The sequence below is a fragment of the Athene noctua genome, chromosome 3 (assembly GCF_965140245.1).
Source record: "Athene noctua chromosome 3, bAthNoc1.hap1.1, whole genome shotgun sequence".
Lineage (NCBI taxonomy): Eukaryota > Metazoa > Chordata > Aves > Strigiformes > Strigidae > Athene > Athene noctua.
The window spans coordinates 86,346,784-86,368,227 of record NC_134039.1 but is presented as its reverse complement, the minus strand read 5'-3'; the positions used below and the strand labels follow the sequence as shown (position 1 = coordinate 86,368,227).

General features: G+C 46.7%; 1 protein-coding gene across 1 annotated transcript in view; it reads right to left on the bottom strand.

Moving 5' to 3' along the window:
* Positions 1–21,444, bottom strand: part of EXOC4 (exocyst complex component 4) — a 424,237-nt gene that overhangs the window by 22,444 nt on the left and 380,349 nt on the right. Inside the window, exons 15-17 of the mRNA XM_074903542.1 lie at positions 14,947–15,088; positions 12,104–12,282; positions 10,315–10,474 (exon numbers count right to left, since the gene is read on the bottom strand). Coding sequence (XP_074759643.1) covers positions 10,315–10,474; positions 12,104–12,282; positions 14,947–15,088 — 481 coding nt within the window. The remainder of the gene's footprint in view (positions 1–10,314; positions 10,475–12,103; positions 12,283–14,946; positions 15,089–21,444) is intronic.

Sequence of the window (21,444 nt, the reverse complement as noted above, 5' to 3'; positions counted from 1 at the left end):
CAGTTGTGCCAGCACAGCTGTTTGCAAGGCCCGCTGTGAACCAGACCGGGGAGCTGATCCTGCCAAAAAAGAGAAAAAGCTGATGCAAAAAACAAAACATAGCCCTTCCCCCCCTAAGCTGGATCGTTTCCCCACTCTAATTTACTGCGTCGCATCAGGCCCCGCTGTGCAAAGGACGGGAAGAGGAAGGTGGTGTTTGCCGAGGTGCTGGCATCACGGGGTATATGCAAGCAGAATCACAAATTCTCACCGAGCCTTCAGAACTGGATGCTGCTTTCCTCCCGTATGACGGGCCTGCTGTAAAGAGCTGCCGATCTTTTGTTTTGTACTGGCCATGCATTTTGCACAGCAAATAAAATACAGTATGTTTTGGAGGTAGTTTTCCAGTTGAGGCAGATAAAACATCAAGTGCTGTCCTGGGGAGGAGTGTTTTGGACCTGCCCAAAGCAGGGGCATTGAGATGTACTCCCATCCGATGTCCACCGGGATGCCCAATGATGGGACAAACGAAGCCCTTCCAGCAGCTGATTTAACTGATCTACTTTGGGTGTATTGACCCTGCAGGAGGGCACAGGCCTGGAAGGACACAGGTGACAGAAGAGTGGCCAGAACTCAACGCTAATACAGATTATCCTGGGAATAAATGTACCGTCTGCAGTCACTGACGGTGAATTCAAAGGAATTTTAAGCCTTCAGACTTCAGGAGAGGGACTTCAGCTGGAAATAGCATAAAGACCCCATCTCCAAATGGATCAGGGAGTGTCAGGTGTAACAAAGAAGTCTGGTTTTGTGGCAAAGAGGAAATACTTGAAGAGATGGCTGTGGTTTAACAAGAAGAGTGTGTTTCCCTTGGGAAGGCTTCCCTTCCCAAAATGCCAATCCTGGGACAGCAAGAGGTGGCTTCTGAGTCCCAGGGGTACATGAGATTCAGAGCTTGGGTCCCCCTCACTCTGTCAAGATGACCTGAGAACCATTTCCAGGCTTCAGGGCAGGGGTGTTGCCTTTTCTGTACATCTCAGTGCCACGGGCCAGTGATTCAAAGACAAAGACTGGCCCAGCTCCTCTCCCAAGCACTCATGGATGTAAAGATTAGAGCTGAACTTCACCAACATCTTCTCCTGGAGAACTGAGGAAAGGCACAAGGTGAGTTTTTTGTTTCCCGACACTGCAAGGAGATTGGGTGTGTGCATGAGACTGAAAGCAGACAATTTTGGCACAGAAACGCGTGACCCACAGTGAACTCCAGTCTTGGGCATCAAGGTGAGCTATTGGGGAATATCGCGTTTTCTGGCTTCTGAGCTGCTCAGAAGAGCCGAGACCTTTTCCAACACACGAGTGTTTGGTGGGGCTTGGTGGGGGGTACCCTGATCTCTGACAAGTGTCGAGTGGGTATCCTGCCAGGAGCACTGCTCTTACTTCACAAGCTCAACGAGCTCTTTGGTTTCTTCCTCCTCTGTTGTGGCTGACCAGATGAATTTTGTGTCCAACTAGGTGACATTCCCCTGTGCACCTCCAGGGAGGAAAGCAGAGCGGTGATTTGATTTCCCCCAGAGTCATCTCTTCCCAAAACCCCTCTCGTTTCTGTGCTGAGGAGCTGGGCAGCTCCAGCCAAGGCCATGGCCATGCCACGGCTTCCAGAAGCTCACGCAGGACTGCAGAAACTGAAAGTTTAAGGAAGCCTCAAGCAGGCACCTTGCTGTCAATGTATTCTGTATTGCAGAAAGCAGTCAGAAACGCCAAGAAGTGCTCTATGAAATGTTGTGAAGGCATAAATTGGTGTCCTACTACAACTCACGGCAGCTGCAGATTTAACTGGAAATTAAACTACATGGATGGATGATTTGTTCCAGCGTAGTTTGAATGAGTCCGTAACAGGGCAGCTGTTTGGGATGCACGGGGCATCACCCAGCAGCACCCACCTGGGGAAGGACCATACAGGGCCAGGCTCTGATCCCCAAAACACTTGGGGAAAGCAAAAGGAGGAAGGGGGGGGGGGGGCACATCAAGCTGAAGGGTGGTTTTTAATCCTCTGTGGTTGGGATTTTTGGTTAATGCAGTGAAACCACTAATTACAGCTAATTAAACCTGCACTGAGATCAAAGCTCAGTGGAAACTACAGGGAGGGAGGGGGGGAGAAAACAAGAGAGAAAAGAAAGGAAAAGAAAATACGGATTTTGTTGTAACCAAGTCCTTAATTGAAAACTAAAGCAGCTTTGTTAATTAAAAGCAGCAAAACCAAAATGAGGGCACGCTCCACAGATACACAACAGGAGTCCAGCATCGTGACAGAGATAACACGTCTTTCCCACGCTGTCAGCAAAGAGAAGCTTTTCTTCTAGAGCCTGTTCTGCTTCTGGCTCCTCTATAGGGGAAGGGCTTCCTAGGATCCAAACTGCAAAGAATTGGTGATTTTTACCTTCTACAGTGCCGAGGACCTTGGGCTATAAAGTAGGAGGAGAGGAATTCCTCCAGATGAACACGTTTGCAGTTTTTATGCACAAGGAAGGCTTTTTCCCCCAACACAGAGACAAGATGGCTCAGTGACCAGCTTGCCTACATCAGGATACTAAAAAAACCCTGCAGGTAGCTGATTGCAAAAGGAAGGGGTTCAATCTGTAGGGTTGACTAGTCCTGACAAGACATTATAGGATATATATGTGACGGGTATCTGCTGTCCCTGCCACACAGAGAAAAACATTCCATATGTGTTGAAATTTCACTTTCAATCTTGACACCCATCAACAGTGACCAAACACCTGGGACACTGTCATAGGTATTTCGTGATGGAAGTGGCTCCGTTGAACCTGAGAACCAAAAATCCTCACACCTGACCTGTGGGAGAGGCAATGAGTGAGGTCAGCAGGGAGCCAGGAGTCAACAGCTGCTCCTGAACCACAGCGAGACCTCCGCTATTTTACTCTTTCTCTTGTGGCCCTGCCCCTCATGTCTGGGTCCACATATCTTCCTGTTAGTGATTTCATGGGAAATGAGCTGTGGCCATCATTTGTTGCAGTTTGCCCCCTTCTCTCTACAGCTGATGCCCTGACTGCATCACAGCAGCTCCCCAGCAGCTTTCTGGGAAGATCACAGAATCATCCGGGTTGGAAAAGCCGTTGAAGCTCCTCCAGCCCAAGCATGACCCTCCCCCTGACCATTCCCAACTCCCCCAGATCCCTCAGCGCTGGCTCAGCCCGACTCTTCAACCCCTCCAGGGATCCCGGGGACTCCCCCCTGCCCTGGGCAGCCCATTCCAACGCCCAACAGCCCCTTCTGCACAGAAATCCTTCCTCAGAGCCAGTCTAAACCTCATCAGCCCTCACAGACAGGCTGCTCCTAACACAGGGGCAGAAAGATGTGGCTTTCAGGCACAGACACTATGAAGTAGCAGGGCTGTTGTTTTTCCAATTGCTCCAGCAACAAGGAGGGAAGGAAGAACCGATGTCCAGCAGACTCAACCTGGGCTCAAACTCAGTTCAACCTGCAGCAGAAAGATCCTATCTGCAGTAGTATCCTTTCTAGTGGTCTGCTCTGTTTGCTTTGGACTCTCCTAAGCACTGTGGAGGATACATGAGTTAAAGTGCCTCGTACCCAAGTTGACAAGTTGTCTGATCAACTAACAGGGGCTTCACTCAAACTGAATAACCCTAAATGCCACAAATTTCCTCCTGGCTTGAGTGGAGCCCCAAGGGAGAACATGTGAGATACCTTTCTCATCTGGTTCTGAACCCCAAGTGAAGACAGGTGGCAGAGGAGCATCACAGGAGCGCTGCAGAGGCACCTGGGGGCAGAACAGCAGTGTGCCCTAAATGAAGAGGATCCAGGTCAGGATCTGTTTGTAGCACCTGGGGTTCAACACACACAAATCAAGTATCAAAAAGGCTCTGAACAGAGGCTTCCCTCGACCAGCTACATCTTCAGGCAACCTGGGCACCCAGGCAACAAACACAGCCTGCTGTTTCTGTATGTATCAAGAATAAAAGCAGAAAGAGAAATAATATTTGGTAATGAAAAAGACTTCTTTCAGAGCACTGGGATGTCTAAGGGATCTCTAAAGCACGCTGGCTTCCCCTTCCCTCTGCAGCACCCAGTAGATGGCAGCAAGTTATTGCTTATTCCTCCTGCCTGGGACAGCCTTGTGCTAAGCAAGAGGCACAAATCTCTCCTGCCCCTGTATAATCAAACAAAAAAATCCCCTGCCTGTCAGTCATAGCAGGAGAGGAGCTCCAAACACCGAGCGTCTGAACCAGAACTGTGCTCTGAAATAAAGCACCCTCTGAAATCCTGCGCTGCAGTCCGGAGATCGTTCCCGGTGGTATTTTCCAGTTCTCCCTGTGCAAGAATTGGAGCTGAATGGGACAACGCTGACACCTCCTTGGATCTTTGTGCTGAAAGCAACGGGCCTGTTTGCACCGGGAAATTGTAGCACAAGGGTGTCTCTGCCTCTTGTCACCGACTGAGCTAAACCCGGAGCATCTACATCCACTCTGCTCACACTCACAAGCACAGAGAGCTCACTAGGTGCTGGAGCAGAGCTGAGGCAGATCTGCTGCTTCCCAAACCCCACCAGTCTCTTCCCAGCACACCGCGTGGCCCCGTGCAGACATCTCGGCACCTTGACCTTGGTATCCAACCCGACCAGTGATGCTGCAGTTTGACACTAGCTCTGAAAGAAGCTGCACTCTCCTTCACCTATCCTCTCTTACCCTCCCCGCCTAAATAAAGATGGGTTTTGAGTAAAGGGTGTGTTTCCAGGAGCCATGTAGGGTAACTGGTGTTAACTGTAATTGCTGCCTACAAATACCTTGGCAATTCTCACTTTGCAGGGTATGAGCACTGATCCTGTTCTCTCCTGACTCACTTTAATGACATAACAAGCACCAGGCCCCGAGGGAATGGCCTCAAGCTGCCCAGGGCAGGGTCAGGCTGGCTCTGAGGAAGGATTTCTGTGCAGAAGGGGCTGTTGGGCGTTGGAATGGGCTGCCCAGGGCAGGGGGGAGTCCCCGGGATCCCTGGAGGGGTTGAAGAGTCGGGCTGAGCCAGCGCTGAGGGATCTGGGGGAGTTGGGAACGCTCAGGGGGAGGGTCATGGTGGGGCTGGAGGAGCTGCGAGGGCTTTTCCAACCCAGATGATTCTGGGATTCTGGAATTCTCTGCAGCTGGCTGTATGGGTGGAGCGAAGGTGTTTGCCCCGAGAATGTAAGGATACAAGCAAGTACATGTACATTGTAGCATCACAGGTGTCACTGGAGCAGCACAGACACAGAGGAACCAGGTCAGAGCAGCAGCTGCAGCTGTATTTTGCCAGGGAGCAGAAGCAAATGTCATTCTCTTTTTTGAATGCTAAAAATTCAAGCAGCCCTTGTATACTGATAGATTTGATCACAGGTGCCTGAACTACATTTCAAGGGCTTATTCATGACCAACCTGTGAACAACTCTGTGGCAGACTGATGGCTTCTCCCCATCCCTACTCGCTGGGGACTTCTCCGGAGTGGCAGTGATGATGTAGGTGCCACATCTACTAGAAAGACGTGGGGCCCTGGTGTCTCGTCCCACACGGTGGGTTACGAGGGGGGTGAATCTTCTGAATTCCCTGAGAGCCCGTGTGCCGGGGGAAGAGCCAGCAGAGCTGCAGGGTGGGACCAGTCACCACAGAACAATTGTGCTGGTGACTCTATTAACTGACCAGTTTAGTGAGTGAATGGAGGCAATTTGGCAACAATCAACGGATAACTGTCCAGAGAATGAATAAAGGCACTTTGGGATGAGACTGTTTTCCTAATAACCCATCAACGACCAACCAATCGCAATTCCATTAGTACAAACCTTGTATACATGAATATACGTGAGAAAGAGAGAGCAAAAAGAAGAAAGAGAAAAGAGAGGAGGGATGGGAAAAGGGTCATCACTACCCTTGGATCCTGCATTGTCCCAGCGCAGCCAGCTTGGCTCGTAGGGGATGGGTTGACAGAGACACACGTGGGGTGTTGCCTTTATACAGCCTTTCTTACGCGTGTGCAATGGGCTGTTCCGGAAGGTTCTCATTTTCTCTGGCTTGTGCCTGTGCAGTGAGGCAAGTTCTGTCTCTGGGTAACAACAGGAGGGATGGGAAGAGAAACGGCCCAACGTCCCACCTCCGCAGAGCTCACCCTGCTTCTCCCCCGCAGGGTGGCCTACGGGAGTGGTTTCAGGCATCCTCTTTACCAACAGTTTCTTGCTACAAACAGTTTGTGACACTTGGTAACATCTTTAGCAGCAGCAAAAGAAATTCCTGGTCCCTGCGGGATGGATGGCCATTGCAACGTGAACTTGAATGGCAGCAGCAGGGAAAGCTCCGATCTAACTCTTAGGCGTACAGAGACCTCTCGTTCACTACCCTGCAAACCATTTAAGGGATGAAGAACACTTTCAGCTCCAGTAACGACGAGTAGCACCACTCAAAAACCTTTATCTCAGAGGTCAAAATGACACCGTGTTGTATGAAACGTTCACATTTCATCACTGGTCTCTCCCTTCCCCTTGCAACCACCTCAATTAACTTTCAAGAACAGGGCAATTTTATCACTGCTGTACATCTGAGAAAGTTTTTTTTTTTTTTTTTTTCAATGAAAAATGAGCATCTAACAGTTGAATGATATTTTATTTAAGGATAAGTCTGAAGCAGAAACCTAGCCCTTTTTGACTACCTCTGCTGAAATCTCTGCATAAACATGCAAGTGGAATTTTTGGTGGGGATAGAAGGGGAGTAGCAAAGAAAGCACAAGGGAAAAGACCTGGACTAGAATCCCAATTTGAAGCTGAATTTTATCTCTCTAATGCAACAAATCTAATTCTGGGTCTGAAACTGCCCAAATTTGGAGGTATGTGGAACTCACGCTCAGTCCCAGACTTTGCAGTATATGCCTAGGTATTATACATGGGAAGAAAATACCACTTTTTCTTTAATATGGCAGTGGATGCCCTAACGACTGACAGCCTAGATACTGAACACACAAAGAAGAGAAAAATCTATTAATATTTGCAGGAAATTTAGCAAATGCTACAAATCCCTTTGCGACACCTCAGCAGTCAGAACCAGCCTTTTTCCTGTCAGTGGAGAAACTCCTTGCTAGAGCTCGCAGAACTTGACAATTTTTTGTTTGTTTTTTTTTTTTTAATGGAAACATGCCCTGGCTCTGCTTCGTGATGCTCTGCACAGAGTTTCCCTACCCTGCTCTACCTTGAACTGAGAATCTCAAAGCAAGACTCATTTCAAACAAATATTCCCCCTGCCATGGTACTACTCCCAAAGCAGCAAATCCTGCTGTTGTCACCTGCAGGTTACAGAGCTTTTGAAAAATGGGGTTTAAACAGCAAGAGTCTCACCAGAACCAGCGAATGTTACACGGGCTAAGATTTTGCTGTGAAACCCCTTACGTGATTTTGGCTTCAGAGGAGAAAGATCTTCCCCCTCCAAGCTTCCCTGGCTGGGTTTTCTACTACCTAAGTCACCGAGACAGAATCAAGGGGATGCCCAGTGCTCTTTGACGCCCAGAGAAAGCCTTGAAGAATATAACAAAAGTGAAAAATAAAACCAAAACCAAACCCAAAATCCAAAGCATGACACTCAAGAAAGTCTTTTGGCCCTTTCTCAAATGGCTCGGTCTTTCCTATAAACTTGAGCACATCAGACTTTAAACGCATTCACTTTCAGAAAGGGACCACACAAAGACCTATTCCAGAATTAAAACGTAATGTATGAAGAGTGATCGTATGAAGAGTGATGGGTTGATTGGTAATTGTGGCTAATTGCTTCGCGAACACCGAGTGTCACACTCTCACGGACCAAGAAACATCTAGAGGGCAAGGGAGCAACAGGGCCAGTGAACTCCCAGCTGGCTTCGGATGAGGCTTAGATCCAACCTGGAGGGCAAAGAGCTCCATGATTACCTGAGAAAATCTATTTTTCTGTATGTGTCAAAAAGCCCCATTGAAATCCTATTATGTCTTTCCCTGATCAAAGGAGCCCATGGTTTCTAACTGACTTCCTGAAAGAAATCAGACTAAATGCTGAATTATTTTGCACAAGCTCAAAATGCAAAGACCAGAGATGGGGCAGTGAGTCCCAAGCTGGGTTAGACTCACTTCAGAAATCTGCTCTCCCGTTCAGTGATGATCACCCAGTTCCCTGGAGGAGTGAAGCACGGAGGGAGTTCACCCCAGTTGCTGGGAGATGAAGGGGGAGGTAAAGATAAGCAGTGAGTATTTCTCCATCAGCTCCGCCACTGCTCCCATACCTGAAATCACCACTTGCTTTCCATTTCTCATCTTTAAAAAGGCAAAACTGATAGCTAGCTGCTGCACAAAGCATTTACACATTCCTATATGAGCTATATCACAGAAGTACAAATCACTTTTATCCTACATTGATGTTATTTTATGCTTTCTGGGGGTGAATTGTTATGTTTATTTTATAGTTTGAATAGACCTTGTAACTGGAGTCCCTGGGGTAACATGAGAACTTGCTCGGGTAATTGTAAATTCAGGTGAGCAGGGCAGGGTTTGGATGCACGAGACACCTTGTTTATGTAAAAGGGGAATCTGGGTACTAAGCATTCAGGAGTCATCTGAAGAACAAAAGAATAAAACATATTCTGTGTTCTTCATATCTCTAGATCACAGAAATCTGCCCCAAAAGAAAGAGGGAAGCAATGCAGTCATGAAAGCTAAACAGAAATGTTGTTGAATTTATATTATGGGAGGAAATTTGCATCACAGGTACCACAAAGCGGTTGATGCTGCTCTGCAGAAAGCTCAGGTGTCTCTTTGGAGCTCCATAGCTCTTGAAGATGGTACCCAGAAGCTCCACTGGCGCAGAAGAAAATCTATTTGCCACTGAAGTTATTTACGAAGAGGGATGGTATGTGTTTGATGCTGTTCGAACTGCTGGTCGGGCATATCACCCATCCAGCAGGATGGGGAGTGGGGAACACGTTACCTCCTCACCCTTCCCTTCAAAATCCACATCAAATTGTGCAGCACTACGAGTCAGAGCTCCACGGCTTCGACCCTCACGGCAAAGGCCTCTCCAGCAAACAGCCCGCCGTGCCGTGCCAGCCTCCAGCAGCGCTTGGTCAACGTTTCATTATTTGGGTGCCAGCTGCTGTCAGCACATGCTCAAGCTCTGTTCTGCCTGCCAAAAAACTGGGCTAATTTATTTAGCATTTCAACAAATCAGGGAGAAAAAAAAAAAAAAAAAATTTAAAAAAGGAAAGATTGAATTTGGGAACTCTATTCCTTGGGGAGTCAGTAATGGATCTTTTTCTCTCCCCCTCCTCCAGGCCTCAGCATTCATAACTTCCCCATGTCAATGTTATTATGAAGAAACTAATTCAATAATGAAATCATTCCCCATATGAGAGCCCAAGTAAATGAGGCACTCAGTCATACCTACTCTCCCTCATCGGCGGGGAGTCACGCTCCTCTCCTGTCAGTCTCCAGGAGAAATGGCCAGATGATGACAACAACTACTCCCAGTGTTTGTGGTGGGCTGTATCCGAGTGTCATGCAAAACTCTGTCATTTGATCTACACCCCTTAATTTGCAAGTTCCAGACCGTTCCTTTGGCTATATTTTGGGCTCAGCTGCCCGTTGCTGAACCAGCTGCTGCCACAGAGGATCAGCCTTGATCTACTATCTACTATCAGATACTTGTAGTAGCCCCCTAGGTCCATGTGCAACACACACACCGTTTAGTGTTTGCTTTTACCTGATTACTTATTCCTCAAACAATCCGCCTTTTGTGAATAAAGCAGCAAGATGGGTGAGAAACTTTCAGGGGATCTATCATGTCCAGCTGTGTTTTTATTCTGCTATTACTATTTTACGAGCAAAAGAACTTAAAGGGAGACAGCATCTGGCATCGCTGAGGTTCACAGAGACTGTTCCTGTGAGTTGCTAAAAATCTAAGCCTTCAGCAAACCAAAGGATTAGTTAGTTGGGCATGAGTCTAGGCCCCAGATTCATCCAGTTTAAGTTCTACCCAAGACCTAGAAGCTTTTCCTTGCCTGGGTTTTGGTCTGAGGAGAACCACACGCACAGGAAGCCCCAAGCACAGCCACCCTGGTGGTGGGACCTCCACTTTGAGCTCAAGTGATCCACGTTGCTCTGAACGTTGCTCAACAAGGGGGAAAGTGAATATTACGATTAACACTTCCATGGGTTTAACTTGATATCCCACCCAGCTGCACGCAGGAGCGGTGGAACTTTTGGAAGGAGCTGCCTCTGTACACGTGGACATCAAAATAGCAACAAACAACCCCGGGATCTCTCCTCACCTTGCAAAGTCCAGGTCAGCCTCGCGTGACATGGTGATGTTTGTCAGGTTTTGCTGGAGGATGAAGATGTTCCTGCACATTTTCTTGATGCCAGATTCACTGATGCGCTTGAAGTAGTGGGCGCCGTTGATAAGAATGCAGGAAATAAGGTGGCCCAAACCTGCATCGGTGAGGGGGGAAACAAGCAATAAAAATCACAGGAGGAAGAGGTTTAGTGACAATAATTCATCATACGACCCGTGAATGTAGTGGTACATGTGAACTGGGAGATACACTGGACTGTACCTGGGAACAGCCCTCGGTATCTTCCCTGTGCATTTTAGGAGGAATTTCCTCAAGGTTTCCTTCTTTTGTAAACATACAAAACTGCCCTAAAATACTACGAAAACACAAAGTTGCATTATCATAGCCATTGATATTTCCAGGACATTTCCAGATTTATAATCAGGCTTTGCATAATGTTTGTTTCAGTTCCTCTTTCTGTCTGGGCAGACCAATGGACCGCTACTGCTCCTACAAAACGACAGCATTTTAATCTGTTCTCAAGGGTGGTATTTTTCCCTGGTAAACTCACAGTCTGCAAAAGCAGAAATGAACTGAATTTCAATGCACTTGATGTGCAACCTCTCTCTGATCAGTCTTGAACACTTTCTTGAGTCTGAATGACATGTCTACTGCTGAAGGACATAGCTGGCTGCTAACAGTCACAGCCACCCCAAAATGATGTATCTATTCACGTTGCATCACAAACAGCAAAACACTCAGCCTGATTCACTCAGTACACAGCTTTGTACAAGACTATATGTCAATTAAAAGTCTGAATTAAGAAAATATGTTCATGTATAGGCAACCAGCATGGGGTCTATGTAAATCCCAAACCTGGGCTTAAGAGGTGCCCACATTTCATGAAGACCACGTGTATGAATTTCTCACGGCTTCACGAGATGTGAATGGTCCCCGTGGCTCTGCGTGGACTCATTTCACTCTCCTTGAACAGACACGGTTGAGCTGAGCTGTAAGAGGAGCTCTACAACGTGCTGGTGATCACTCAGTTTGCCACAGCTCAGAAAACATCTGATTAAAAAATGCTCCCTCAGTAGCTACACGGATATGGGGGTGGGAAGTACACAGATCCTGAAAGCCTTCTCTAGGACCAGTAAGCAGCGGCCAAACTACAGCTAGCCAGGTTTGCAAAGCCTTCATCCCTGCTGACATATTATACTGGGCAACGGGTACATCTCCAGTCCTCACCCTCTCCTGACTTTGAACCACCAGCAGAGAAGAGGACACGTATCCTGGCATGCAGGCAAGAGAACTGTGCGTCAGCGCCTCCAATAAATACAGGGGAGATGAACCAAGACGTGATTTATATTCTCCAAGGTAATCACGACAGATGAGACATCAGAAGAGCTAATGTTCTCTAAATTTAATTTTAGAAATGGAATGGCTACCCTTCGGATAGGAACCATGCCATAATAGAGCTGTGCTCGTTATATATACACGTGTCCTGTGGCTTTCTGAGGAAGAAGTGTCCTGCTCATACATCAACTAACTGATTTCCTACTCAGCATGGGCCCCTTTCTCCTGTTCAGCCAGGTTTGCTCAGGAATGGTACGGAGGCAACAGGGGGTTTGAGTGCCCTGTGTTTCCATGAGCCTCACTTATCAATCTGCTGTAGGTGGCAAGGGTACCACAGCCTGCCTTACCCCCAAAAGGAGCACTCTTGGGCTTTGGGATGAGAATGAAAAAACATTTCCTAAGAACAAAACTCTTATGGTGAATGCCTGACCTTCGAAGATGTACTGGAACTTGTGCTGCTGAAGGCTGGCGCTCATGGCTTCCTCGATGGCACTGATGTCCTTATTGAGCCGGACGACCAGGGGGTCATAGTCCATGCTCTCCACGTTGGCAACGATGGCGTAGTTCCCTTGTTTAGCCAGTGGGATCAGGTAGTGGAAGCAATGAACTCTGCGAGACAGAAATATTACAATGCAACGACCCCGATGTTCAAACATTGGCAGGTATGCAAAGTGTTGCCGCCTTATTTTCCTTCCAATGTTCAAGCTGGTAAAAAATAACAACAATTTTAAGAAGTAGATGGTTATGTCTGTGTTAAATGCATCCTTCTCTTGTCATTGTCCCATCTCAAGAGGTGAATATAAAGGACCCTTCATTAACAGATCTGACCTACATCATCCCAGGAAAATGCCAATTGTCTTCACAAGGTTCTCCAACTTCACACATGCCAGTTCAGCAGCACCTCAATACCGATGCTCAGAGAACTCCTCCTACGTACCAGAAAGACCTACTAACAGTTATAACTGGCAGAAGGAGTGAGCCAGGGGAGATGAAATGATAACTAGCAGCTCAAGGTTGTGCCTATTCCCAAGCATTTAACAGTATTGCAACTTTTTTCTTTTCTGTTCACCTGCCTGGTGGGGCTGTAGGCGACATGCCCAACCATCATCCCTCCATCACAGGAGAAACTCTGTGCATTCAAATCACCTAGTAGGGTTCTGCAAAAAACTGTAATTATGTAATCCCTCTTGAACCTACAGAGGAAAGTGCTATGTCCAGCAAAGCTGATAGCAAAACTCTTTCTACTTTTGTAATTCTTGGGTTTCACATACATCATTCAACAGGGACAGCAGGTTGGTTGGGTTCTTCTGAATTTCACCTGTCAGGGAAACACGGCCAAATGAGTGTGAATTATCCCTTGCATTTGGAGCGTAACTCAGGATCAGCACACTGAGACAGAAAGTTCACACCAGACTGGCCCAGACAGTTGTGTTGTGGTGGGAGAAGCTGTGATGAGTATGTCTTGCCTTTCATGTCCCCTGTGCCCCTGGAAAACATCCTTGAGGTGGCCATCACAAGCAGGTTCAATTTAGGGCAATTCCAAGAGTAAAAAAAAAATAAAAAAATCTGTTTATACTTTTTAGTGCCTCTTCCTATATAATTCTGTACAAGACTTTCTATAGGAAAATACTGCAACAGACATTAATCTAAAACTCCATGGTTATTTGTAACAAAAGAAACGGTTAGTGATCTGCATGTGCCAACTCAGTGACAACTATCCTCAGGTCATGCCCACAAGGTACTGGAAGAGGAGAAGCCAACACGAGGCTGGTGCCAACCTACATCTGGCAAAGCTGTGAACGAAGGGGGGGCCCTGAGGGAGGAGAAAGACAAGGGGGTAATTGCGTCGTCTCAAATCCGCTTTGCCGTTTGCTGGTGTTTTCTTAGACTGCACCTGCTACAGCAAGAGGCCGCATAAATTCCCAGGCTCTCTACAAATGTGCTCTGCGTGCTGGCTCAAAGCACAGGGTTTCTGTGAATGAATACACCTTGGAAATGTCACAGATCCTGGGAGCTGGCGTAGGAGTCACAGAGAAACCTGCTAGTAACAGCCATCGCCGGGGCTGGGATTTTTCTCTGTTACTGCAGGTGGTTGCAAATGCAGAGTGATGAATATAGGGAAGCTCCCACCCCGCCGGGGATTCTCCTCGTTGTTAGCATCTCTTTTTCTCAATCCTTTCCAGAGTAACATGCTTTGGTGTATTTACAGCATCAAACTGGGGCTCCTGTTAGAAGCGCTAGAGGAGGTGGGCAATGGTCTGCTTTGAAATGACCGCAAAAATTTTTTCCTGAATTGCATTTGTACTTATTTCTGCTTAACACAAGTGTGATGGAAAGCCACAGAGGTTTGAGGCCAGAAACAGATTCAGGCTGGTGCCCAAACCAGGAGGCTGGGTTAGCTCACGCATCACCTCGCAGCTGGAAAGCTGCTCCGTTTCCATACCTTAACAATCTCTTCCTCGAATCCTTCAAACCCCAGCTCGTCTGTGATGCCTGCAATCAAGTGGCCAGCAGATGATAGATAGCAGGTTGAAGGACTGCTGACAATAACTAATGTGTTGTTTTTTTTAAGGCCACATACTGACTTCACCAGAGCTCTGCCTGTGTACACAAGGACACAATATGGCTCACGATATGTCACGGCAGAACAAACTGATGGTCCATCAAGTCTCATTGCCCGTCTCTGACATCTGCTTCTATTTGATGCTTCAGAGAAAAGGGAAGCAATGAAAATACACCTGGCCAATACAATGCATAAGGGAAAAATGTCTTCCCAGCCCCAGAGTGGACAGCTGGCAGCCTGAAGAAAGGGATTTGCTGCCTTTGATCTTTGCGTGTGAAGTCAGAGACATCATAAAATTATCTATCCCTTTAAAAAAAATCCAGCTGGTTTCCCAGTTTCTGTTACTATTTGAAAAAGTAGTAAGAAAAGCTCCTATTTGCAATCCAAAGCACAGTGGCTAATAAATGTGCAGACACCTGTTAGACTATTAAAACATCACCGTGCAAGTTTCTAAGGACAAAGCCCCCCCGAACCCGCATTTTCCCATCTGACACATAAGACGCAGACCTCCCTAGGGAATTCCACTTCTGGTATCCTGCCTCCACCTCACACTTGGCCACCTGTGTGATGTGATCTGGCATTTCTGGACTGACCTTTGAAGCTACAGCAGGCGAGTAGATCTGTCTCAGACACCATAATACGTGCTCTGGACGCAATCTTAACGTACAGCCTCCCGACTCACCCGCATTACCCGAATTCAGGGCTTTTACCTGACTTCCAAATGCAGAACCAGCAGGCAGCGGTCAGCCATCTCTTGAAAAGACCTGGCCAGCTCACTCAGGGTTTGGAGGATCTGTTCGGACGCAGGAAGGTGTTCCATATTGGCATGGCTGTCCTGGCCAGGAGACATGGCTAGCAAGAGAAGATGGTATAAATTTGTGACATGCTTCATCAATACCACTCAGCTTCAGCAATCACAGCACCTTGTCTGCTTCCATCCTAAATATGTGTGTTCTCGCCCACCTTTGCCTGAGCAATAACGTCTATAATTTGGGAGTGTATGAAGCAACCAACTGCTTCTGCAATTGATTAAACTCCAAAGTGAATCTGAGGGGTTTAATCAAGCACCAGAATACATTTGCTTGGGAAGATATTGCTCTGTGATGAATATTTCTGTAGTTGCAGAATCCAGGAACATTTATCTTGCTCTGCTCGGAGTGAGAAAAGAGCTGCTCGGGAGCCGAAGCACAGCACCGACGGGAAAGATGGTCCTTTTAGGTCACCACAGGCTTCCCCATGTAATCCCAAGTCCTTGCCTGCCCCCACCCCTTCAGAGGCATGTGAGAGGCTTCCTTCGTTCTTGTTAATAAAACACAGCTCTTAGGCAGTAAAGCAATTAAAAAGCAGGCAACAGGTAGGAGCTGGTCATAGAACAACCGTTTCCCTCCCACTAAGACCTCTTTAGAAAACCACCTGGAGTTTATCCCAACCCCAAGAGCATCATCTCTCTTGGAGAGGTGTCAGTGCAGCTGTAACTCTGCAGCCTTTACCCCTTATATTTTATCACAGTGCCCGAACCCTGAACCTTCTCGCCTGCAACACAAATCGCTGCCACTCGAGCTAAAGAAGGAGCTTCACTAACAAGAGTAACACCCTGTTATCGTATATTCCGTCCTAATTAGAGGAAACATATCCCAAATACACCGAGTTCAAGTCCTCGTTCAAGCAGCACTTTAGAAATGACTTCCTGCATAGGGTGATTAGCAGTGTTTGAAATCAGGCAGCACCACTCAGACAACTTCCACTTGAACTGAATAATGGGATTGCAAGGGATCTGGATCATCAAGTCCAGGTCCCACAAGCCCCACGGCTTTGAGTATAAACTTGTGTGCCATACTGAAGCTGTTCAGCTTTCTACCCTTGCTGGCTCTTTCCAAACATCACTTCTCTAACAGTGACGTTAAAGTTTGGGATCTAATTCCTAGCCTAAACGTATTCACTGATGTTTTCTATTTGGTTCTTCGACATTACTCTTTGCCATCTGGAGTTCTCCATCCCTGGCATCCCTCTTCATAGAATCGTTTAGGTCAGAAAAGATCATTGAGTCCAACCATAAGCCCAACGCTGCCAAGCCCAGCACTAACCCATGTCCCTCAACACCACATCTACACGTCTTTTAAACACCTCCAGGGATGGGGACTCCCCCCTTTCCCTGGGCACGTTCCACTGCTTGACAAAAGCAACTCTCTACACCCCTTCTTGAATGGTTTCAATTAACACGTCTTGAAGATGGGTAACCAAAGCTGTATGCTGTCTTGGAGCTGTAACTGCTCTTGCAACGGGACTAGAGCTTTCCCATCTTCCCTGGGAATACTCTTTTGCTCTGCCATATTGGCTTTTTTTCATGGTTGCTTCACTTTTTCAGCTCATAGTTGTTCTGTGATTAACCTGAATAAGGGAGGTGTGTTATCTGCTGACTTTAAGAAACCTCCTTCTCTCTTTTCTTCCACTAATGTTCATTACATGACGAACACTTAGCCAGCCACCAGCACAACTCTGCACAGAAAGGATTTATACATCACACATTGTTGACAATAAACTTTCATTTTGATGGAGACTGATTAAGTAAATGTCACTTGCTGCTGTTTGTACAGCCGAAGACCTGCTCTGAAAGAGGAACCTTTGCCAAGCTTTGGCTTCACTCCTAAAATTAAATACACCTTCAGATGTAGTCTGAAAAGAAAAAAACAAACACACACACACACACACAAAATGAGGAGATAAAAAGCCCCAATCTATTTTGTGCAAAACAAATTGAAATGGAGGTAAACATACAGGACAGAACTGTCCAATTAAAGGAGAGCAACAAAGCAAAAGGAAAAGATTGCACACAGCAAAGCACCTAATTGTGCATCTAAATGTACTGTGAATTACAACAGAGCAAAGTGGATGAAGCCATGTTAAACACGGCTCCTGGAAGTAGCCTCCTTCAGCAACTCCTGCAATCACAGCAATATTTATGAAGTTTTTTTTTTTTTTTTTTAAGCCAAGGAACATGGTAGAGAAATTCATAGCCTGGCAAATACTGCTGAAAATAATTAATTGGCCTGGAGTGTAAAAGAGAAATAAGGAGGGAAATAAGAGTGACAATCCACCCAGGGTGAATGGGAATAACAAGATGCCCCCTCCCTAGCACACCCCAACACTTTTCCAAGACTTTCTGCTCACTGTCTCTCCCACAAAGAAAATGAAATTACCAGCGAGGGGGTGACGAGCTTATTTACATAGCCTCTAATTTCCAGGTAACGGTGTTCAGAGGTGACTCTTGGAAGGCCCTTTGGAAGAGCTGTTCGTCCAGCTGCCACCTGCCTTTCAGCTACCAGACCTCCAATGACATTTGTTTCCCTAGAGGGTGGCAGGACTTTTGGCTCAGGATCAGGTCTAGGGGGGGTTATTTGGTCACAGCAGAAAGTGGGAAATCCCACCGTTATTACGGGGGAAAAAAAACCCCTGATCTATTTTTAGTCTAAAAAATCCCACATTTTGAGAAGTTTCTATCAGCCTCGCTCCTGGAGATGGACCTGCTGCAAGACTCATCTCTCCTTAGCAGTGCTGGGGCTGCAGCCTCTGGTTTAATCGTGCCAGCTCGCTCCAGCGACGCCTCCCTGCAAGCGGTGGAGATGGATGGACCCATCATCCCAAACGCAAGAGTCAGCTTATTTCTGCAGCGGCGAGATACACGCACAATTTTTCTAGTCTCCAGAATTCATTTACAGCAATTTAAGTGAAGCTGTAATTATATCTGTCAGTGGAGATAAGAGGGGGAGGGAGACAGGGACAATCTGCTCCTTATTTAAAGCCAGAGCACTCAAGTTCTGGGTGTTCAGAGTGCCCATGGCGGGGAGGAGGGTCTGGTGCTGGTTTGGGGGATGGATACCAATTTTTGCCATGCACCATGAGGGCATCGAAGTGTACTTTTGCTTTTTGAGATCAAAGGAAGCCTTTCAGAGCCCATCAGTTTTCCATTCTCCTTCTCTGGACATGCAGAAAGGACCATTCACAGCCAACAAGAAAATCCCATTTCTTTAAGTCTCACTCAAGGCAGTTTTACTCCTCTCGGCAACACAAACCCACAGAAGGATTTGTGGCAGCAAAAAATAATCAGAGCCTAAATTATTAAGGGGTCTGGAATAAAATGTGTAATTTGGAGCTGGCTTTGCAGTTGGCCAGTTCTTTGGGCAAAGGGTGACCCTGAACTCCATGGACATTCAACCCACCAGAGCACACTCTGAGCTCTCTGCTTCAAGAGGGAGGTATCTCCAACTGAAATGCTGGAAAAGCAAACCAGCAGATCAGCAGCCATCCACTTCTTCTTCCCCTTCTCCTCCTTCCTAACCCATTTACACCAAGTTGAAGGTGAACCCTCCTGGCCAACAAAATACTCAATAGTTGGGTTAGCAGTGGCCAACACACTCTTCCATTGGCCCTTATCATCTTGCAGCCTTAACAGAGGGATTTCATTTGTCTTCAGCGAGCTTCCCATGCTGCCAGGTAACAGTTAGGCTTTGTTTGGGATTTCTTCTAGCTCGCTGTAAGCACAGCCAAGATATCTCACGCCAAGGAGAAGGAACATTGCATTCCAGCAAACCTGAGAAAAATAAAACTTAACACACTTGTTGTCACCAATGATTTCAATCATTTTGCAATTCAATGCGATGCTGGTGCCTCTTGACAGATTGTGCCTTGTAAATCGATGGATGTAAATTACCAGACCTCTGGAATATTAAACAAAACCTGCCGTGTTGCCCATAAACAAACCTCTGTAACCAATCAAGGTCTACAATAGCGCGTCCTGCCCGCTCCCTGCTTGAGCAGAGTGACTGCTAACAGATTTGAATGATTTAATAGCACAAGGAGAAAAATCAATCTAAGGTTACAGGCTCTGCCTTGGCTCCGGTGCAACCTGAACCTGAGAAATAAACCTCCAACATGCTCAGGCTTTACATAGCACTACACGCGTTTGTTTTACAGGGAAAGGCTCACAGAGAAATTTTACAACTCTGTTGGGGGAAAAAACCCTCTTATTTGGAAAAGAGATGCAGTATGAAACGCCTGCTGTGACCCACAGGTAACATTAGGAACCAGCTCACAGCTTTTTAAATTTTAATTTCTTACTCCTTCCTCTCCAGAAGAGGAAACCCCAAATTAATTGCAAATACACACACAGAAAAGGAAATTTGTTATGGGTTATGTGCTGGACTACACCTTTAGAGACTCAGGGTTAACTCTACTCTCTGCTGGAGACTTTTCTGGGGATCTCATGCACCGCTTTCTCTTTCTATGCTTTAAGTTCCCGGTGTGTAAAATCTGGATAACACGTTTTTATCCATCACTGCCATTCAAGCTGACTCTAAGCTCTCCACATCTCATGTTCCTACGGTTTTTAGCATCACGAGGTGATGATGCCGTTGGGAGACAAAATTGCTACTCTTGACACCAACAAGAAAGAAGAAAATCTGGTTATTTAAAGGAAAAAAAACCCACTGGGTGAAGTTAGGGGGAGTCGATGTGTGATTATGTGGGGTTTTTATAGATGATGTGGGGTTTTTATAAAGGAGGTAAGAGTACGACAGTAGAGTGCGCACATTAGATGTAACATCAAGGCCCTATTTCAGTGAGATTTCTGAAGGAAGACATATGCCAGGAGACCTCTGTCCTCCAAAGCCAAACAGCAGGAGGCAACTCCTTTTTTTTCTGAATATGTCACCATTAAAAAATCACCTCTGTTTCTGTTAAGCCACAGTCTGTCAATCTGGGCCGGAGGTGGGTAAAGGAAAGCTGCTGCCGTGGTGATGGTGGTGGTGAGGAAGGGCTTTGCGGGGTGACAGGAATGTCACTGAGATGCCCACAGCCCCGCCGAGAGGGGACACAAGGGGCAGGGGCCATTGCCTCTACATCGCTGCCTGGAGATGGGCTGTGCTGGCCCGCAGGAGCTGGGAGATACTTTAGGACTTGGTATTAAAATATAATTGGGTATTAAAACCCCTAAATAACCAAAGACAACCAGACAAAGCAAATCAACTCAAATGATTTTCTCTCTTGGGAACAAATACCAGGACCTTGCTCTCAAGCCCTTTTTATTTTCGTGGTTACTCATCTTTCCTCCCACTTTGATCTCTTATCGCTCTCGAGATGCTGTCTCGATCTAATTTAGAGTATAAGCTCTCCAAGGAGCAGGGGCCTTCTCTTTTTATCCTCTTGCAAAGTGCTCTGCACACCTGTGGTGCTCGAGAAATAATGAACAACAACAACTATATGCAACCCATATGGCCACTTGGACCAGTTTCTGGCTGCAGTATTATTTGAAGCTCTAAGGCATAGATCACTCACTGCCTACCTCTAAATTGGTCTGTTTGGGGATCTCAGAGCTGCAGCTTTACAGAAAAGGACTAGAATGAGCTGTAAAATCTGGAAATGGATTTTGACTCTTCCAAAGTTTGCAGATTTCATTTCAGAGGTACAGGAATTCAGGAACCAAAGCTAGATTTTGGGTTTGACGTCCTCCCCCTTCCTTTTCAGGAGCATGAAACTTTGGGCCTTTGGGCAGGATACTTAAAATGTGTATGCAGACATTGCTGCACTGCGCCTTTCAACCTCATTTGTTCTCTTTATAGATTTTAAATACAGAGGAAAAAAAAATCAGTGAGAGCAATGACATCTCCCAAGACTTTCAAGCTCATAGAACGGTTTGGGTTGGAAGGGGCTTTTAAGGGTCACCTAGTCCAACCTCCCACGTATCTGGCATCTAACACTTTGATTTTTGATGTCAGCTTTCTTCCTCACGTCGGCTCCCAAGCGAAAGGCAGTTCCTTAAGCCATGCAAATGGCAAGGACAGTGGCTTTGCACATCAGTGCTCCGACCTTCACTTCCACCATGATGGGCACTCTTGACTCCAAGACGAGCTTATCTCTACAGACACTTGTCTCTACAGATGCTTGTCTCTACAGACAAGTGTGGGAGCTAATGAGCAGAGGTGATGACGGTCAGCACCTACCTAAGCCAAGCATTGAGTCTCCCATGCAATGGCCACAACCCTCCTCTTCGAGCCCAACACCTGCAAATCTCTGAGACGTGGACAGATATTACCACGCAGAGGCGGGCTGAGTGCACAGCTGACCATATCTATTGGTAAACACTGCAGAGAACAGGGATTCCTGTTAAAACAAAACAAATACCAAGCAAGGACATACTTTAAGAGGTCAGGACC